The sequence below is a fragment of the Ochotona princeps genome, chromosome 21, assembly GCF_030435755.1.
Source record: "Ochotona princeps isolate mOchPri1 chromosome 21, mOchPri1.hap1, whole genome shotgun sequence".
Classification (NCBI taxonomy): Eukaryota; Metazoa; Chordata; class Mammalia; order Lagomorpha; family Ochotonidae; genus Ochotona; species Ochotona princeps.
In genome coordinates, this window is record NC_080852.1 from 24,375,743 (window position 1) to 24,392,393 (window position 16,651).

At 57.5% G+C, this 16,651-nt stretch overlaps 2 protein-coding genes across 2 annotated transcripts in view; both read left to right on the forward strand.

Moving 5' to 3' along the window:
- STIMATE (STIM activating enhancer) overlaps positions 1-10,164 on the forward strand; it is a 30,993-nt gene extending 20,829 nt beyond the window's left edge. Inside the window, exons 2-8 of the mRNA XM_004581786.3 lie at positions 191-239; positions 597-692; positions 2,458-2,579; positions 6,325-6,437; positions 7,035-7,112; positions 8,045-8,194; positions 9,598-10,164. Coding sequence (XP_004581843.3) covers positions 191-239; positions 597-692; positions 2,458-2,579; positions 6,325-6,437; positions 7,035-7,112; positions 8,045-8,194; positions 9,598-9,714 — 725 coding nt within the window. The 3' untranslated portion in view covers positions 9,715-10,164. The remainder of the gene's footprint in view (positions 1-190; positions 240-596; positions 693-2,457; positions 2,580-6,324; positions 6,438-7,034; positions 7,113-8,044; positions 8,195-9,597) is intronic.
- A 3,420-nt stretch (positions 10,165-13,584) lies between these two features.
- MUSTN1 (musculoskeletal, embryonic nuclear protein 1) lies at positions 13,585-15,770 on the forward strand. Its single transcript, XM_058679008.1, has 3 exons — positions 13,585-14,215; positions 15,233-15,365; positions 15,476-15,770. The coding sequence occupies exons 1-3, from the start codon at positions 14,207-14,209 to the stop codon at positions 15,580-15,582; spliced, it is 249 nt and encodes an 82-aa protein (XP_058534991.1). The 5' UTR covers positions 13,585-14,206; the 3' UTR covers positions 15,583-15,770.
- The last annotated feature ends 881 nt before the right edge of the window (positions 15,771-16,651 follow it).

The window sequence follows — 16,651 nt, forward strand, 5'->3', positions numbered from 1 at the left end:
AACCTCCACCAGCCATCAGTGAATGGCCCCCAGGGCCTGCCCTGGGCTTCCTGCGTGCCATTGGAGGCTGAGAGAGGAAGCACCTGGCCCCAGCAGAGTCGGCAAAGAGTGACTGACAGCCCCACCGTGCTGTGCGCTCGGCTCTGTGCTTGTCACCTTGCAAAGCTCTGATGTCTGTCTTCTTTTCCAGTCAAGCGCTTCAGAGAACCAAAGCATGAAAGGCGGCCATGGAGGATATGGTATGTATTTAATTATTAACTCATTCCTAGACTGCTTTGCACTGTATTAGGCTTGGGGGAATTGGGGAAGGGGTATATAGGGAAAGATTGTTGAAGTTGGAGGGGGTGGAATGAGAAATTAGTTCTGACGTAAAGGAGCTGGAGTCCCTTGGTTAAGAGAGATATTCCATTGGCTGGTTCACTCCCTGATCCCCACATGGCTGCAATGACCAGGGTGGGCCAGACTGAAACCATCCAGGTCTCCCACACCAGAGTAAGAGATCATCAGAAGGAGACCATTTCTCCACTTGCTGGCGCCCTCTGCAGACGGTCACCCTCCTGCCAGACCGCTAACCTGCACCGCTGTGTTCGGCACAGGTTCTTGGACACATCCAAACAAGCCATTGGCATGCTCTTCATCCACTTCGCCAATGTGTACCTGGCAGACCTCACCGAAGAGGACCCGTGCTCACTGTAAGTGCAAACCCCCGCTCCCTGCACTGAGAACCCAGGCTGGCCTTGCCCTCTGCTGCCTGGCCTGCTCCCCACAGCATGGGGAGGGATTGGGATGAAATTGCCCAACACCTTGCCTTCCTAGTACCCTCGTGTTCCCCAGCCACCCACACAGATCGAAACTGTCATTGCCCATCCTGGAGCTCTGGGAACTGAGGGGTGTGCGTCCCCCCTTCAGTCTGCATCGCTTGCCATCCATGCAGCCTGCAGCCCCACTCTGACTTGCTTTGCTGCTTGCCGACAGGTCTGGGTGGGTCTCCATGTAGAGACGGAGAGGCCGAGAGGGCTTGCCTCCTTCTCCCTGTCCCTGTCTCCTGCTGCAGGTGGCCTTCACCCCCTATGTAGGTCCTGTGACCAACCCCATTCTGTTACTGAGCCACAGAGAGGCTCCCACAGCTCAGGGGGCTGGAACCCTCCCGTCTGTGTTGAGTGCAGAGCCCAAAACTGGCTGGTTTTATTCCCAAGGACTCATGCACAGTAGGCTCTGTAAGTCACAGTGAGCGAGCACATGAATGTATAGCAGTGTGCCTGTTGGGCTGGGTCCCTGGAAGCATCACGGAGCCACGGGCCAGGCCAACTGCTGTTCTGTCCATCCGTCACTGGTCTGAGAGTGACCCCTGGTGACTTCTTGGAGGAAAGGCAGCCAGAGACCATTGCCCACTTCCTGTCCATGCTGTTTTTTGTTTTGGTTTTGGTTTTGATTTTGATTTTTTTTTTTAAATATATAAGTCAGATACACAGAGAGGAGGAGAAACAGAGAGGAAGATCTTTCTGATGATTTGCTCCCCAAGTGGCCACAACAGCCGGAGCTGAGCCCATTTGAAGCAGGAGCTAGGAGACTCTCCTGGGTCTCTTGCGTGGGTGAAGAGTCCCAAGGCTCTAGGCCATCCTCCACTGCTTTCCCAGGCCACAAGCTGGGAGCTGGGTGGGAAGCAGGTCACCAGGACACAAACTGGGGCCCATATAGGATCCTGGTGCATGCAAAGTGGGGACTTTAGCTGCTAGGCTACTGTGCCAGACCCATCCATGCTGGTTCTGGGGACACAATTGGGGCCTGCTGCCTCTGATATTGGAGCCCCATGACAGTATCCAGGTCAGGGTGGGGGGCTGCTGGACAACACCAGCTGTCTTAAGCCACTGCAGCTGGACACCCTGGCCTTGTGTCTCCACATGGCTGGCACAGAGGGTCTGCACCACACCCATGACCCTGACTCCCACTTCGCTGGGAAGAGCCACAGCCTATGGTCAACCACGGTCACCTAGATCTGGGTCCTGGGCCTTTGCTGGGGAGGACCCAGCCCAGATACAGACCACAGAGCATGTGGCCAGTAGGGATGTCCTCTAGGCCTTCTCCTCCAGTCGGCTTGCCCCCTGCTGTGGGCAGTGAAGTTTTGTTCTGCACAGGCACAAGTGTTGCTTGCTAGGGACTCCCAAGGTAGGGGGCCGGAGCAGTCCCTGGTGACCTTCTGCTGGCAGGAACATGAGATTGCCAAGGTGAACCTCCCTGCCAACAGTGGTTCACCTCCAGTTGACGCTAACATACCTTTGTGGTACCCCGGAATGTACAAGGGCACATTTAAGGCCACAAGCCACCCCTCTCCATTCCCAGAGCCCGGTCTGTTCCTACAGACCAACGTGCCACGGTTGCATTAGCCTTAACCTCTGACCCCAGGGACCGGCCCACCGCTCTCACTCTGACCACACTGGTGTGTCCTCTTTTTCGAAGGTACCTCATCAACTTCCTTCTGGATGCCACTGTGGGCATGCTGCTCATCTATGCCGGCGTACGTGCCGTCAGCGTCTTGGTAGAGTGGCAGCAGTGGGAATCCCTGCGTTTTGGCGAATACGGTAACATACCTGGACACCAGGGTGGGGCGTGGTGGGGCTGCCAGCCCCAAGGATCCCTGCGGGGTTCAGCAGCTGTTAGCTGGCCCCTCTGCATAGTAGAGGGTTGCTTCTGGGCCCAAGCACCATCCTCCTGTGGATGTGGCACCTGCTCAGTGGCAGGGATGGTGGCCAGAGTTGGGAGACACCCTGGAGTCAAAGAGGGGTCCGATGGGTGCTCCTCCAACCAGGGGCACTGGTGCTTCCCCTGCTGGCATGGCTGGAGGCCGCTTTGTGGTGCCTGTCTGCCTCTCCATGAAGCTCACCCTGTCGGAGACAGGTGGCTGTCACGGCTGCAGGCTGCATCCATCCTGGACCAGGTCACCTCACCACCTCTCACCTGCCAGCTCACACTTCACCCAGCCTCTGGCACCTACTGGTTACCAGGGAGGGACACAAGGGCCATCCTTACTCAGTGACACAGCCTAGAACAGGCCGCCTCCAGGTGCTGGCCCGGCAGGGACCCACTGCTGTTTTAAGATACAGCTTGGGGAGGACGCTGCCATCTGCTGGCCCTTGCTGTGGCCTCTGTGCGGGCTGCTGGTAAGAGATGCTCCCTCTGGGTCCTTCCTGTGCCCTCTGGGGGTCGTGGTCAGGCGGCAGGGGGTAGGGGGAACCACCTCCTGAGCTGTCCGCTGGCAGGAGCTCCCCTTCCCTGGTGAGAGGGAGGTACCAACAGCAGGCAGTGCAGGGGGTGGGTGGCATCTTGGACCCCCCTTCCCTTCCTGGCCACTGCCCAACAAGCCCAGGCCTTAGGACCCAAGGGCTACTCTCTTCTAGTTGGCTGAAGGTATACAGGAGCTGCCAGTCTCCAAGGGGCGGCAGCAGCAGCCCTTCTTGTGTATGTCTAGAGATCTGAAGTAACGGTTTGTGTCTTGTGTCGCTGTGGGGCGATGAGCTCAGGGGAGGGCTTTTCTTAGCCCAGCCACTTGATGCTGGTGAGTCACTAACTTAAGATAGCGTCTTGCACACAGCTGTTGCTCCTGGGGAGACATCTGAGGAGGAGTTCCCAGTCCTTGTTTCCTTACTGGCCGGGCAAAAACAGACCACAGGGCATCTTTGTCCATCCCCAGAGCACGTCCCTGGGAAAATCAGGTGACTCACAGATCTCACCCAGCCAGTGTGTGATGGGAGGGGTGCATCTTGCCCTCTGCACCCAGGACACCCAGGCCCTCCCATCACCACCCTCAGCCCATGAACATTGACTCTGCCATGGCTGCCTGATGGGACGGCGGCTTGCCCACCTAGGCCTTAGGGCCTCACCAGTTCCATGAGAGGAATGCAGTGTGGCCCAGGCTCCTCAATCAGCGTCTCCACCTAGGCTGAGGAGGGATTGCCCAGTCACTTGTGGTGGCAAGGTTCTAACCTCTCTTATTGTCCTGTCACTGCTGTGACAAAGCATGGCAAGCTCAGTGGCTTAAGCCCGCATAGCCTGACTCACCTTTCTGCCTGCTGAGGGCCAGGCAGCTCTCCCTGCAGGGGAGTGGAGGAGGCCTAGCCATTGGACAGTGCCTGCTGCAGGCTCCCTGGAGATAGATCTTTCTCTTGCCCCTTGCCCGCTGCCAGAGCCCACTTGCATGCACTGGCCTGGGCCCAGCTCTGCCTCCAGGGCCAGCAACAGCAGCCTGGGCTCCCCTTGCAAGGTGCTGCCTTGACCTCTCGCATAGAAGTGCCCCCACGGCTGCCACGGGCCCACATGCCTTAACCCCTTGGTGCCCTTGCCCTGCCTGTGCTGCCTAGCAGCATTGCTCCCAGCTCCCGTGGCCAGTATGCGGACACCTTTGCTGGGGTTCTGCCTGGTGCACCTAGCATACCATCAGAGGTTCTCAACAGGCCCCAGAGTCTTTTGTTGTTAGAGAAACACAGGTCACAAGCCACGGGACAGGGGGACATGGTCACATGGCCCTGAGGGGCAAGTGGATTGGAGCTAGTCAGAGGGTCAGGCCTGTGTCCTCCAGGCTCAGTGGGGCTTCACTACCTGTCCCACTTTCATACCTCGCACTCCTCGCCGCTACCCCAACATGCCTCTCCCTTCCTCATCCCCACACCCCACCCCTGCCACATTCCCTCCTGCAGCTTGTCCTGCAGGAATCATTCAGCAAGCACAGAACGCCCAGACGTTTGGGGTTATGGATGATGTCTGTGCTTTAGAAATGGAGCCTGGAGCCCACTCAACAGGCTGCCCCGTGAGGCGAAAGTCTGCAGAGACTGGCCACAGGTGCACATGGGGAGCTGACGTGTTGGGGTGGAGATTGCCACTTTTTGCCCTGTCTGGGAGCTTTCTTACTTCAGCATCCAAGTAGCTGAGGGAGGCAGATTAAGCCCAGCCCTGAGTGCAGCAGAAACTTGGGGTCCCTGGTCAAGGCAGACGAGTATTGGGGGTTGGGGATGGTCTTGGCCTCTCTCATCAGTTGACTGAAAGTGAGGAGCAAAAGGATGTTGCTTGGGTGATAAACAGCGGTAGCCCGTGCTCACCGACCTGGAGCCCTGGCAGCCCTACAACAGAGGTGCTTGCCAGTAGCATGTCCTGGCTGCCCGTCCCCTGTTTTTTCTGATGACTTTACTAGAATTTTTTACCTGTTGATTCTGAGAATGCAATCTAGGAATCCCAGTGCTTCAAGGGCTGGTGACTTCCCGCCAGACAAAGTGAAAACAGTTGGAAGACTTCCCAGAGGCTCTCTGCACCCCACCCTCTTCCTCTGGGCCATTCCAGAAAAGGGAATGGCCCTGCATTGTATGTGTTAGGGCTGCACACTGGCATTCGGTGGCACCTCCACTACAGCCGGCACTCACTTTCGCTTCCCAAAGCCTTCACTGGGCCTTTCCCCTCCCATGAAATGTCACCTTCACTCCTTCTCCTGATCAGGCAGCTCTGACAGAGCGTCCAGGACCAGCTATGGGTGACTAATCTCTCCCCTGGGTCTTCTACTTTGAATGTGGCTCACAAGGCTCCCACCCTGGGGTCTGCACGTCACAGGACCATCCCCCACCCCCATTCTTCCACTTCCGCCTTGGGAGCACTCCAGAAGTCCTCCAGGCCCTGGGTGTCCCTGGCGTGGACAGCCTGTCTGCAGAGTATCTCAGGCATGAGAACTGGACACATGAGGCCCAGGCCTTGGTCACAGCCTCTCCCAGGCCTCAACGCAGGTCCTGTCTCGTCTCTTCTGTGTCCTACCCAGGGCAGTTCGTTGTGGCCCGTAGGAGATGTGATGTGGGTTCCTCTGGGCTCAAGTTTCTGCTCTCAGGCCCTAGGCCAGATGTGGCCAGAGACAGGAAGATGGGAGGCCCATGGGCAGGTTGATGGCTGCCTTCAGAATCCAGCTGCAAGAGCCAGTCAGTTGGAGCACCAGGCCTGGCCAAAGTCAACACAGATAATAATAGCCACAAGTCTCGCGTGGCCTCTCTTGGCCAGCTTTGTGTGTCCCAGCAGTGGGCACAGTGGTATTTTCTAACTTCAGTGCTTTTTTTGTTCTTAGAGTCTCATGGGGGTGAGAGGGGGAAGGGCCATGCTGGTCTCTCCAAATTAGGATTTCTCTGATTTTACTCAAACTACTTTGTTTGCCTGTTAGGGGTGCGGGACGGTCAGGGCTCTAGGAGGGGGAGATGGGGGATGGCCTGCCTCTCTAAGCATCTTCCAGACAGGATTTCTGGGTGCGGAAGGGGGCAGGGGGGCAGTGGCCATGTGACCGAGCTCCTCACATCCCCGCAGGAGACCCCCTGCAGTGTGGAGCCTGGTTCGGGCAGTGCGCGTTGTACATCGTGATCATGATTTTTGAGAAGTCTGTCGTCTTTATCGTCCTCTTGTTCCTGCAGTGGAAAAAGGTTTGCTTCCCACGCCTGCATCAACAGCTCCAAGCTGTGCTGAGTCGAGCCGAGCCTGCAGCACTTCCTGTCCACTTGAGCCCAGCCCTGACCTGGTGTTCCCTCTGCAAGGGTTGTCCGGGTTTGATCTGACATGGGTTACTCAGGAGCAGCATAACGGGTCATCCTTTTACTCAGCACCCACTCCCTTCACTCTCTCTCACACACACACACACTCTCTCTCTCTCTCTCTCTCTCTCTCTCTCACACACACACACACACACACACACACAGTCACTCACGGCCCACATTGGCCTTTGGGGTGGGAACCTGTGAATGTCTCTGTGCCCACCTGGCAGGCTTGCCTGTAGGCTCGGGGCCTGGGCTGTGTTGAGAGTACAGGGTTCCCATTAGAAAGCACCCAGGAGCCTTGCTGTCAGAACCTGCAGCACCGGCTACTGTCACGCTGCGGGTTGCAGGGCAATTTTGGCACCTTGCAAGCCCTCCCCAAGGGGAAGCTCCCACAGCGCTAGCTGTTCCACATGGTGTCCGGGGGACCCTGTTGGCTGGGCAGCCCTGTGTGCGGTCTCCTCCTCCTCACCCAGTGTGTTCTTGCAGGTGGCCCTGCTGAACCCCATTGAAAATCCCGACCTGAAGCTGGCCATCGTCATGCTGATCGTCCCCTTCTTTGTCAACGTCAGTGCCTTGCCGCAGCTTCTGCCCTTTTGCCCACCCACCCCCTGCTCCCTTCCCAAGAGTCCAGAGTCCAGTGCCTTTCTCTGTGACCACTTGCCACCTCTCCACCTCCACGCCCACCCATGGACCCGGGCACAATGGAACTGCTTCCTGGAAAGGCAGGTCCCTGGCCTCCAGGCTCCCATGCAAGACAAAGGCCCCTAAGAACTTGTTCTTGCGTTCCCTTCTTGGGGACACCCTTGCCCTCCTGATCACCATTTCAAACGAGCCCCTGTCATTTATTCCTGACCACGGATCTCAAAGAGAAATGCATAGGCTAGAAGTCAGGAAGGAGTGGCACAAAGGGTAGAGCAGCTGCTGTTGGTGGACCACCAGCCAGTGGGGGAGGGGCCAGAGCAGGTGGCCCACCAAATACACAGGGGCGGACAGGGCTGGGGTTTCCCATTCCTGTAGGCTCATTAGAAAGCTGAAGCAATGAAGTGGGCTTTCAGGGCAGTAGCCAAGTGCCAGGGTGGGTGCCCCAACTCTACTCCCCAGTCCAGCTTCCTACTAATATGTATCCCAAGACACAGCAGGTAATGACTTTGGTTCCTGTGCTCAGTTCCCTGCCACCCATGTGGGAGACCCCGTTTGAGTTCTGGGCTCCTGGCTTTGAGCATTTGGAGAGTGAATCAGGCTGGATAGAAGATCTTTGTCTCTGTTACTCTATTTCCATCTGGCTCTATTTAAAAAAATGGAAATAATTTTAAAAAATTTTTTTTAAAAAAGAGAAGTAACAGCAGCAGAGAAAGAGAAACCAAGAATCTCTGTGTGGCCTGGAAGACAGTTGAGGGGGTGAGGTCTCTCCCTAGCATGGGACATAAGGCCTGCCCCCTCCCCCGCACTGGGGAAGTGACTTGTCCCAGAGCAAGCCACCCTTGTCCCTCCCACAGGCTCTGATGTTCTGGGTAGTGGACAATTTCCTCATGAGGAAGGGGAAGACGAAAGCAAAGCTGGAAGAAAGAGGGTCCAGCCAGGACTCGAGGAACGGGAGCAAGGTCCGCTACCGGAGGGCCGCGTCCCACGAGGAGCCCGAGGCTGAGGTAGGCCTCCCTGTCTGGGCACTGCTAGGCTGCTGGGACCTCTCACCTTCCCAGGACAGGCAGAGGCAGCGGGGGCTGAACATGGCGGGCCTCCCCCCACCCCGCCACTGCGGTTAGGAGAGAAAGGCAGGCAGGGGAGGAGCCGCCACCTTCCAGGATGGCTGGAAGGGACCCGCACATCCTCCTGCTTGACCTGCAGGCACAAAGTCATGTGAGCCCCTACCTGCCCCCATGGGCAAGGGATGCACTGACTGAGCCTGCTGGGGACATGGAAGCGGAGGGGGGTCAGACGTCACAGGAGTACACTCCTGTCCACTCGCTGGCTGTTCCCCTGAAGCAGTGGAGGGGCAAGGACACATGTTCCAGCCCCTTCCTTCCCCCAGTGCTCACCTGTGTTGTGGCATGGGGCCTTGGGATCATCCTGTGGGGGGCTGTGGACACGGCCGAGGCTAGTGTGTCCCTCCACCAGAGGCCTGCAGGCTCCTGGACAAGGACAGGTGGCTGCTCAAATGGGACCCCAGGATTGTTGCAGGAAGTTTAGGAAGACACAGATGAGAAGCGCAGGGTGGAAGGGGTGGTGGTCCTATTTCTTCTCCAGGTGCATGTTCCTGGACCCCAGCATAGGGTCTGTCACACTGTACAAGCAGTGCATGACGAGCTCACTGTCATCCCGGGAAATGCACATGTCGCATAGCAGGGGACAAAATAACCAGGAAGGAGGTCGGAACACAGGCTGAGCTGGGCAGGCAGGGTGCTCCATACTCTGGGCAGACCACTGAGATGGCCTGTGTGGTTGGGGACCACAGCCCTGCAGGGTTGGTATGGGGGTGAGGTGGGGCAGCTATTCACCCTGCACGTCGGCTGGGCTGTGAGCCTGCAGTCTTGAAAGGCTGCCCTGGTCTCCCCATGCCTGCTCAGGGGGTGACAGAGCCAGGCAGGTGTTGAGGCCAGTGGGTAGGTAATGAGCAAGTTGGCCCTGGAAGCCCCAGCTGTGTGACAGGGCCATGGAAGTCATTCAACAAAGCAGCCATCCTAAGCCCATCACCTGGGCGCCACCCCTCCTGGATTTAAGGACCAACGACTTGATGTGTGCAGCAGCCTGAGCTTTTGTCTGTTTCTTTGCCGGGAAGCCCTCTGGACTGCAAATCCCCACTGGGCTTGTTCTGCCCGGGGTTTGGCTTGAGCTGGTGGCCAGAGGAAAGGGTGAGAGCATTGGCAAAGAAAGGGGTTCCTGTCGGCTCAGCACTGAGCCCTGTGAAGGACCTTGTGGCAGGCATGGTTGGTGGTGCATGGCATCTTCTTGGGCCTACCCATTCCCCTTCTACTGAGGGGACACTAGACCTGGGGGATAGGGGAGGTCTGACGCAGAAGGCCGCCTAAGGCCCTGCCTGTCCGTGCCCCAGATCCTGATCTCAGCTGACGACGAGCTGGAGGAGTCAGACGTGGAGGAGGACCTCTGCAGGCTGACCCCACTCAAGCCTGGGAAGAAGAAGAAGCACCGCTTCGGGCTGCCCGTATGACACATTCCTAAGCTGGGGGCGCCAGGCTGGGGCCCAGCCAGTCAGCCCACAGCATCCCGCCTCCCCTCGTCCCGCCACGCCCTCCTTCTACCTCTGTTCCTCTCACTGTCTCAAACCCACTCCACCTGCCCCACACTACTGTGACTTAACCACAAGGGACGTGGGACCAGCACCCCAGGCGCCCTGGACAGCTGGAGGTCCCCCTACTCAGTTGCACTACAAACACTGACCAAATATGCAAGCGAGTTTTGTCTGTCTGTCGTTGTCCCGAACAGCATTGCCTGGGACCCAAAGCTCCTGTCCTGTGTGACTGGTGACCAGTGGAGGAATGCCAGGCTCACATGGCCGGCCGGCAGGTCCAGTCACCCAGGCCACGGCACTGTGAATGCTGAGTGTGCTGGGGGCCTGGAGTCCACCCTGCCCAGGGCGGAGGCAAGAAAGCCCAGCTACCCCGGGCTTCTGTCTCTGAAGCCGCTTCTGTGAACTGTTGGCAGTGGCACCATTTCGTTTCGTTTTTCCCAAGGACTTGTTTGTTTCCTACAAACCATCTACGGGACTAACGGGCAAAGCAGTAGATTTCTAAGTCTTCCGTGTGCTGTCTGACTTTTATATTTTTTAAGTTATATTTTCATACTATTGTATTTAAAAACTCTTTTTAATCACCTCCTCCCCAACCCCAAGATGGATTTGTTTGCTCTTGGTGAGGCCTGAGCTGGCGAAAGGACATGGTGGGTTTTGGCTTGCGCAGTGTGCTGTGGTAGAGGGTGCAGGGTGCACCTGTTCCCGGCCCCTGGGGTGGGCAGCACAAACCTAGGAAGGGCCATGCCAGTACCCGCATGTTGCTTGGCGTTCTTGCTTGTAGAGGTAGAGGTCTTAGTTGAACTTGACCACGAAGGGCACCCAGTGGTTATTGGTGTCCCAGGGATGCCCAGTGGACAGGCCCCTGCTGCGCTCTGCTCTGAGAATAGCTGTGTGCCCGAGGGGACTTGTCTCATGCCATCCGGAGCCACAAGATAGCTACAGGGTGCGGAGGCAGGCGAGGATGCCGCCATCCAGTGCACAGGCAGCATGAGGTGCCCCTAAGCTGTGTCCTTTGCTTAGCATGGCCACCAACTGCTGAGTGAGTGGGGGCAAGATGGGCCAGGCCCGTGACTTTGCCCACCAGGGTAGCAGCAAGGTGAAGTGCAGGTGCCACTGAGGAGAGTCCAGGCTGTGCAGAAAGAGGTGGCTTTGCTACTGCAGGCCTCTCCCGCCAGTGACTTCTCCCTCCTGTTCATTTTGGTTTGAACAACCTGCTGCCTCCCATCCCTTCCTGGAGCTCAGAGTTGGGGCCTCCTCTTCCACTCGAGTCCCAAGCTCCTAGTTTCAGGGAGCCATAACCTGTGGGGGCTGTACTCCATCAGCCTCAGGTGGTCTCTGGCAAACAGTGGGCTCTAGGTTCAGAGGTAGCCAGTGGGCAGTAGGATTTCCTTGATGCTGACCATCAGTGAGGGCTTTAGTCTGTATGGTGGCTGTGTAGCTGACTGACCAGGGCCTGGGGGTCCAGCCAGTGTCTGACCACAGGGGCCTGCGAGCACACAGGCTCAGGCAGCAAGGTGTCATGTTTGGCCTTACCCTCCTCCTGTGTGGGTGTGCATATACACACACGTGCACAGACACACACAAGTTGGTGCCCCCTGGGAAGGCTTCCTGCCATGCCATTCCCCCTCCCCACCTGCTCCAAGGTGCCTTACGAGGTGGTAGGCAGTTTTGTGCTTGAGAAACAAGGGGACACTGCTTGGATGTTGTGTGCTTTGTCAGTCCAGTTCGTCCAAACCCAGGTGTTGGTTGGCCAAGCCACCCATGATGGAAACTTGCAAACCCAAGTCGTGTCCGAGTTTCTTGTAACCGTGGAGTTGAGCCTTGTGAGGTGACGCTGTTGTGTCTGCGTGAAAAAGCTGGTGGTCACTACCGTGCCCAGCCCTACAGGGGGGTGTTGCTGAGAACCTGAGTGGCCAGGCTTTTTGCTCTGCTCAGCCTGAAGGCATGCAGGGGGAGGGTCTGTGGCCTCTCGGGTGGCCCTGGGAAGGACGTGCTTACACCTGTGCCCTCCCAGGCAACGGGGAGGCGTAGGTTAACTGTGTTGTCTTGCCTCTGTCTTCAGGGAAAATATGAAAAGTTTCAGATGCGAGTGGCAGCACCCCCCTGGCTGTGTAGGCCAGTAGCCCACAGACTAGAGCCCGTGTCCACAGGCCTCTGTGCAGCCACGCCAGACCAGGCTGCTATGGGGCTGGAGGCTAGAAGTTCTGCTCCTGGCCAGCCCACAGCGGTGGACCCCAGAAGCTGCTGGGTCACTCAGTCACTCGGTTGTTTGGGTTGTTTGAAATTTGTTTTCTCTTTTAATGAGGTCTGTTAAAAGTCAAACCCGGCTGAGTGGAGCCTGGGCCCTGCAGCCGGGGAGGGTGTTAAATCCACGGTGTGATGATTCGCAGAACACATTTTTGAGATGAAAGGGAAGATGATGTACTTACATTGTAAAATGGTTTACAATAAAGTTTGACATCTTATTACAGTTTGTAAAAAAAAAGAAAAGAAACCATCACTTGTGTGGTTGTCGGTTATGTATTCTCAGTGAGGTCAAAGAAATGTCTCCCTCCCCCTGCAGCCCTGCTCCCTGAGTTACGAGGTTCCCCCAAGGAAAGAGAGTGAGGGTGAACCTTTCCTAGCCTCATGGTGGAAGTGGGAGCCAGGTGTTGAGTGGCACAGTGGGTTAAGCCATCTCTTCTAACACCAGTATCCCATCTGAGAGCTGGTTCAAGTCCTTGTTGCTGTGCTTCCAATCCAGCCGCCTGCCAGTGCACCTGGGAAGGCAACAAAGGTGGCCCATGTACTTGGGTTCTTGCTGTCCCCGTGGGGGACCTAGGTGGAGTTCCTGGCTCAGACAAGGCTGTTGTGGCCATTTGGTGAATCAACCAAAAGATGCAAGATACAACTCTCTCTCTCTCTTCTTTGTCTCTCCCTTCCCCTCTCTCTTCTCACCTCTTCCCTCTCTACCTGTCTCTCCTTCCGTTCCATCCTCCATTCCTCCTCAGTTGTTCTGCCTTTCAGACGAATTAATTTTTCAAATTCTCCAAGGGCTGACAGCAGCCATGCCTGTGCCTTCCCATGTCCTTGCCAGCAGGGGTCAGAGGTCGTCCGGCTCTTGGAGCGAGATGTGCCTGCCAGGGAGAACGAGCCATAAGGGAGCACCCGTCCACTTCCTTGTGCTGGAGGCCACGGGGCTGGAAGCAAGAGCCTTCCCAGGCAGTACCAGCTTTATGTGTGCCACAGTGCCATCCATCATAACACCTGGGAGCTAGCCTGTCCTCAGCCACCTCTTGGCCTCTGTTCGGAGTCCCAGACATTCCTCCAGTCAGCACTCACCTCACCCTGAGCCTGGCTGTTGTCATGTTGGCCTGTTGAGGACTGGGACCAAAGCAGGGCGGGGTGGGGCTGGGTAGGGCTGGGCTGCATTGCAGCAACAAATTGGCATGTTCTATGACCCTGTGTTGGTGCCTGGAGACCTTCTGTCTGTCTGCTCTCAAGGATAAAAATACTGCCCGTCCCAAACTGGACAGGTGTAGTGTATCTGCCCTCATAGGGCAGGGCCTTCAATTCCTCCCCACCCCCACCCCACCTTGCAAGGACGGAGGTGTCAGAAGTTCCTGGCAAAGCCTGACTCAGTGGCCCTCTGGGGGAGCCCTCAGGCCTGTCCATCTCCCTAGATCACCACTACTTCCCACATTCGCTTGGCCTGTCAGTGACCTCAGCTCAGGCTGGGACAATGTCCTGGCTCACAGGGCCCGCCCTCCCTGCTCAGCACGATGTCCCCACTCCCCACCCCAGCTGCTGGGCCCTGCCTTGCTTCGTCCCCTTGCAAAACCTGCACCAGAATTGGGCAAAGGAAGACGACAGCAGCCGAGGCACGACAGGGTGGCGCTACAGGCTCCCCCAGCCTCAGCTCATCCTTCCAGGAGTGAGCAGCAGCCCCTCTGCGTGTGCAGCAGGGGTCTGCTGGGAGCGATGCCTCTAAGTGAGTGACACACACAGGAACCAGGAACGGGAAGCCTCACCCTGCTGGAATCCAGGGGCAGGGCTGGAAGAAAAAGGAAAACAAGCGGGGTGTGCTCCAGCTCTGCTCTGGGCTCTCCCTCCCTCGGCAGACGCCAGCAGCTGGCTTGCTCCAGCCTTCAACGCACATTCCAGAACACCGGCTTTCATAAACACCGCAACTCTCAGCTGTCCCCCCGGGGAGCAGTGCCCAGCAAGCCCCCATCATCTCCAAGAATAAATGCTGAAGACAGTGGCCGTGTGGACCTGAATCACCAGGGAGCCTTCCGGAGAAGGGGACTGACAGGGACAGCCACACAGCCTATATAAGCTCAGGGGTACAGGGCTCAGCACAGAGCACTGCCCCGGCTCCTGCCCGTCCGAGAGGTGCCTTCGGAAGAGCTACCCTCACGCAGCACCCACCATGTCCCAGGTAAGAAGGGCTGGCACAGCAGGTGGGGCAAGGCAGGGGACAGGGAGCCCCGGGGGGGTGCTATTGATGCCACAGGCTGCCACTGTCATCGTCTCTGGCAACTGCAGTAAAAATGGGGTGCTTCACTGTGCCTGTGGGGACCCAGGGCTCAGGAGGAACACCACAGGTCTCACTTGACCCAGGGAAAACCTTGTTCAGCCTGGCCATGGCAGGGATCCCTCGTTTGTTAGGGCCATGGTGTTGTGCCCGTGTGTGTGTACTACTCACGGTATTGGGTGATGTACATTTCTAATATAGCCCCTGTGGCCACACAGGCAGTGTGTGCACATGAGTGTGTGTGTGTGCACGCGTGCGCACGCTTGCGTGGGTGCTGGGAGCCCAGCCCAGGCTGAAAGAGGGAATCCTTGCACCTGCCCCAGGCTTAGGAAAGAATGGTCTAAGACTCCCAGGCGCCTGGGGCTGAGAGGATGGATAAACACGAACCTGGGTGTTCCCAGCACCAGGGTGACTGACAGGCCAGCCTGCCAAGGGACAGGGCTGGCCCTGTTGCCTACCCCTATCACAGGTGGGTGACACTCCCTTCCTGTAACTAAACACATAAAGTAGCCCTTGGTACTTTATGGGGGTGGGGGCTGGCGTGTCCTAAGCTCCTTTCCCCTTCTGTACCCCACCTACCAGTGAGTAAGTCTTGGTACTCCCCAGGCTGTTCAGGCCTGCTCCGCCTAGAAGGCCTAAGCCCTTTCCCCTTGGTCCCTTGTGTCAGTTCTGAGCTTGGTCAAGCACACAGAGCAGGGCTCAGCTACAGCCCCCACTGCCTCCACGAGCCACCCCGCCCCCCGCCGTCTTGTAGGCTAGAGGTGGACGCACAAGTCAGACTGAGAGAGCCAGAAGGCTAGGGGCAGAGAGATGGAGTCCTGACGACTTCATGGAAGAAGAATGAGACTTCTAGTTGAAGGCAAGAAAGAGATCTATGCGCCCAAACTGTGAGTTCTAAGATGAGGTTCTGGACTCCCCCAGGCTGACGCTCAGGAGACCACCATCAAGAAAAAGCGGCCCCCTGTGAAGGAGGAGGACCTAAAGGGGGCCCGAGGTAACCTGGCCAAGAACCAAGAGATCAAATCCAAGACCTACCAAGTCATGCGAGAGTGTGGTAAGTGTTAGGGGTGAGAGAATGAAGGCCAATGGGGGAGGTGTGGGTGTATGTCCATGGTCAAGGGGCCAGGCGTGGGCAATCCTCCTGACCCTGCTTCCTCCCCACAGAGCAGGCTGGCTCGGCCGCCCCGTCTGTGTTCAGCCGTGCCCGCACCGGCACCGAGACGGTCTTCGAGAAGCCCAAGGATGCACCTGCCAAGAGTGTCTTCGGCTGAGAGGTGCCCCCCATCCCCCACCCCCAACTCTGCCACCGCGAACGTCTCAATGCAAGAGTCTTGCCTAAGGACTGTGCAGCATACCAGCATGCTCTGCCCACCTGTGGGTTCCCTGTCTCCATCACCCTGGCCCTCCACACCCTGCAAACACCAATAAAGAGGGTGCCCGAGAGGCCCTGGCACCGCCAGAGTGTTGTTTGGTTGTCAGCCAGGGCCACCGTTCTTCAGGGGCTGGGGTGGGGCCTGGCAGTATTCTTTGTGCCCTTTCTGTGCCAAGAGGGCAACCCAGGAACTGGTATGGCCAGTGCCATGGACCAGGAAAAGCCTTGAACTTGAAGACCTGTTGCTGACTTCTGGTCTGTCTTCAGACCAGTGTCTTCCATTTCTGAGCTCAGTTTTCCTTTCCAGTGTGGGGAGGGAGTGTGGAGCGGGAGCCTGGGTCATAGAACAGGGCCCACCTCTCCCCCTGCCTACCATGGAGAGGCTCCCCAGAGCCCCAGGACTCTAGAGAGTCCGGGGACCTCAGAGTCATCCTGACTTCGCCCCACACCCCCTAGTCTGGCTGCTGACCAGCAGTGGAAAGTCCCCAGAGCCCCTGTCTGCTGCCACCCACGCTGCTTGGAACAGGCGGGACAGCACTAAATCCTTCCCCTGTGGGACTTTTCCCTTCTCAAGCCTAGGTCCCCTGTGTGCCCAGAGCTGGCTCAACCGGGAGCCCCGAGAGGGTCTGCTCAGCTATGTCAGCAAGGTCACAGGTGGGCTGAGAATGGCTCCTTCCTGGACTTTGCTTGCAGAGCCCAACCCAGGGCTGTCTCCAGCCAGGAGGCCCCTTTTGTCCCCCAGGCACGTAGAGCTGGGTGCTCAGAGCCTTTCCCACAGTCCCAAGCAACCTGAACTCCTTATATAGCTCTGGCTCCAGGCCTGGCCCAAGCTCTGCCCCCAGAGAGCAGACATTCAATGGGACTAGGACCCTGGAGGGAGATGGCACTTTGGCTAGGTGCTGAAAGGTTGTGTTCTCTGTGGAATCCCAGTCTCTGGGTGCGGAAGTGGGGGTGTGCCTAGGGGCATC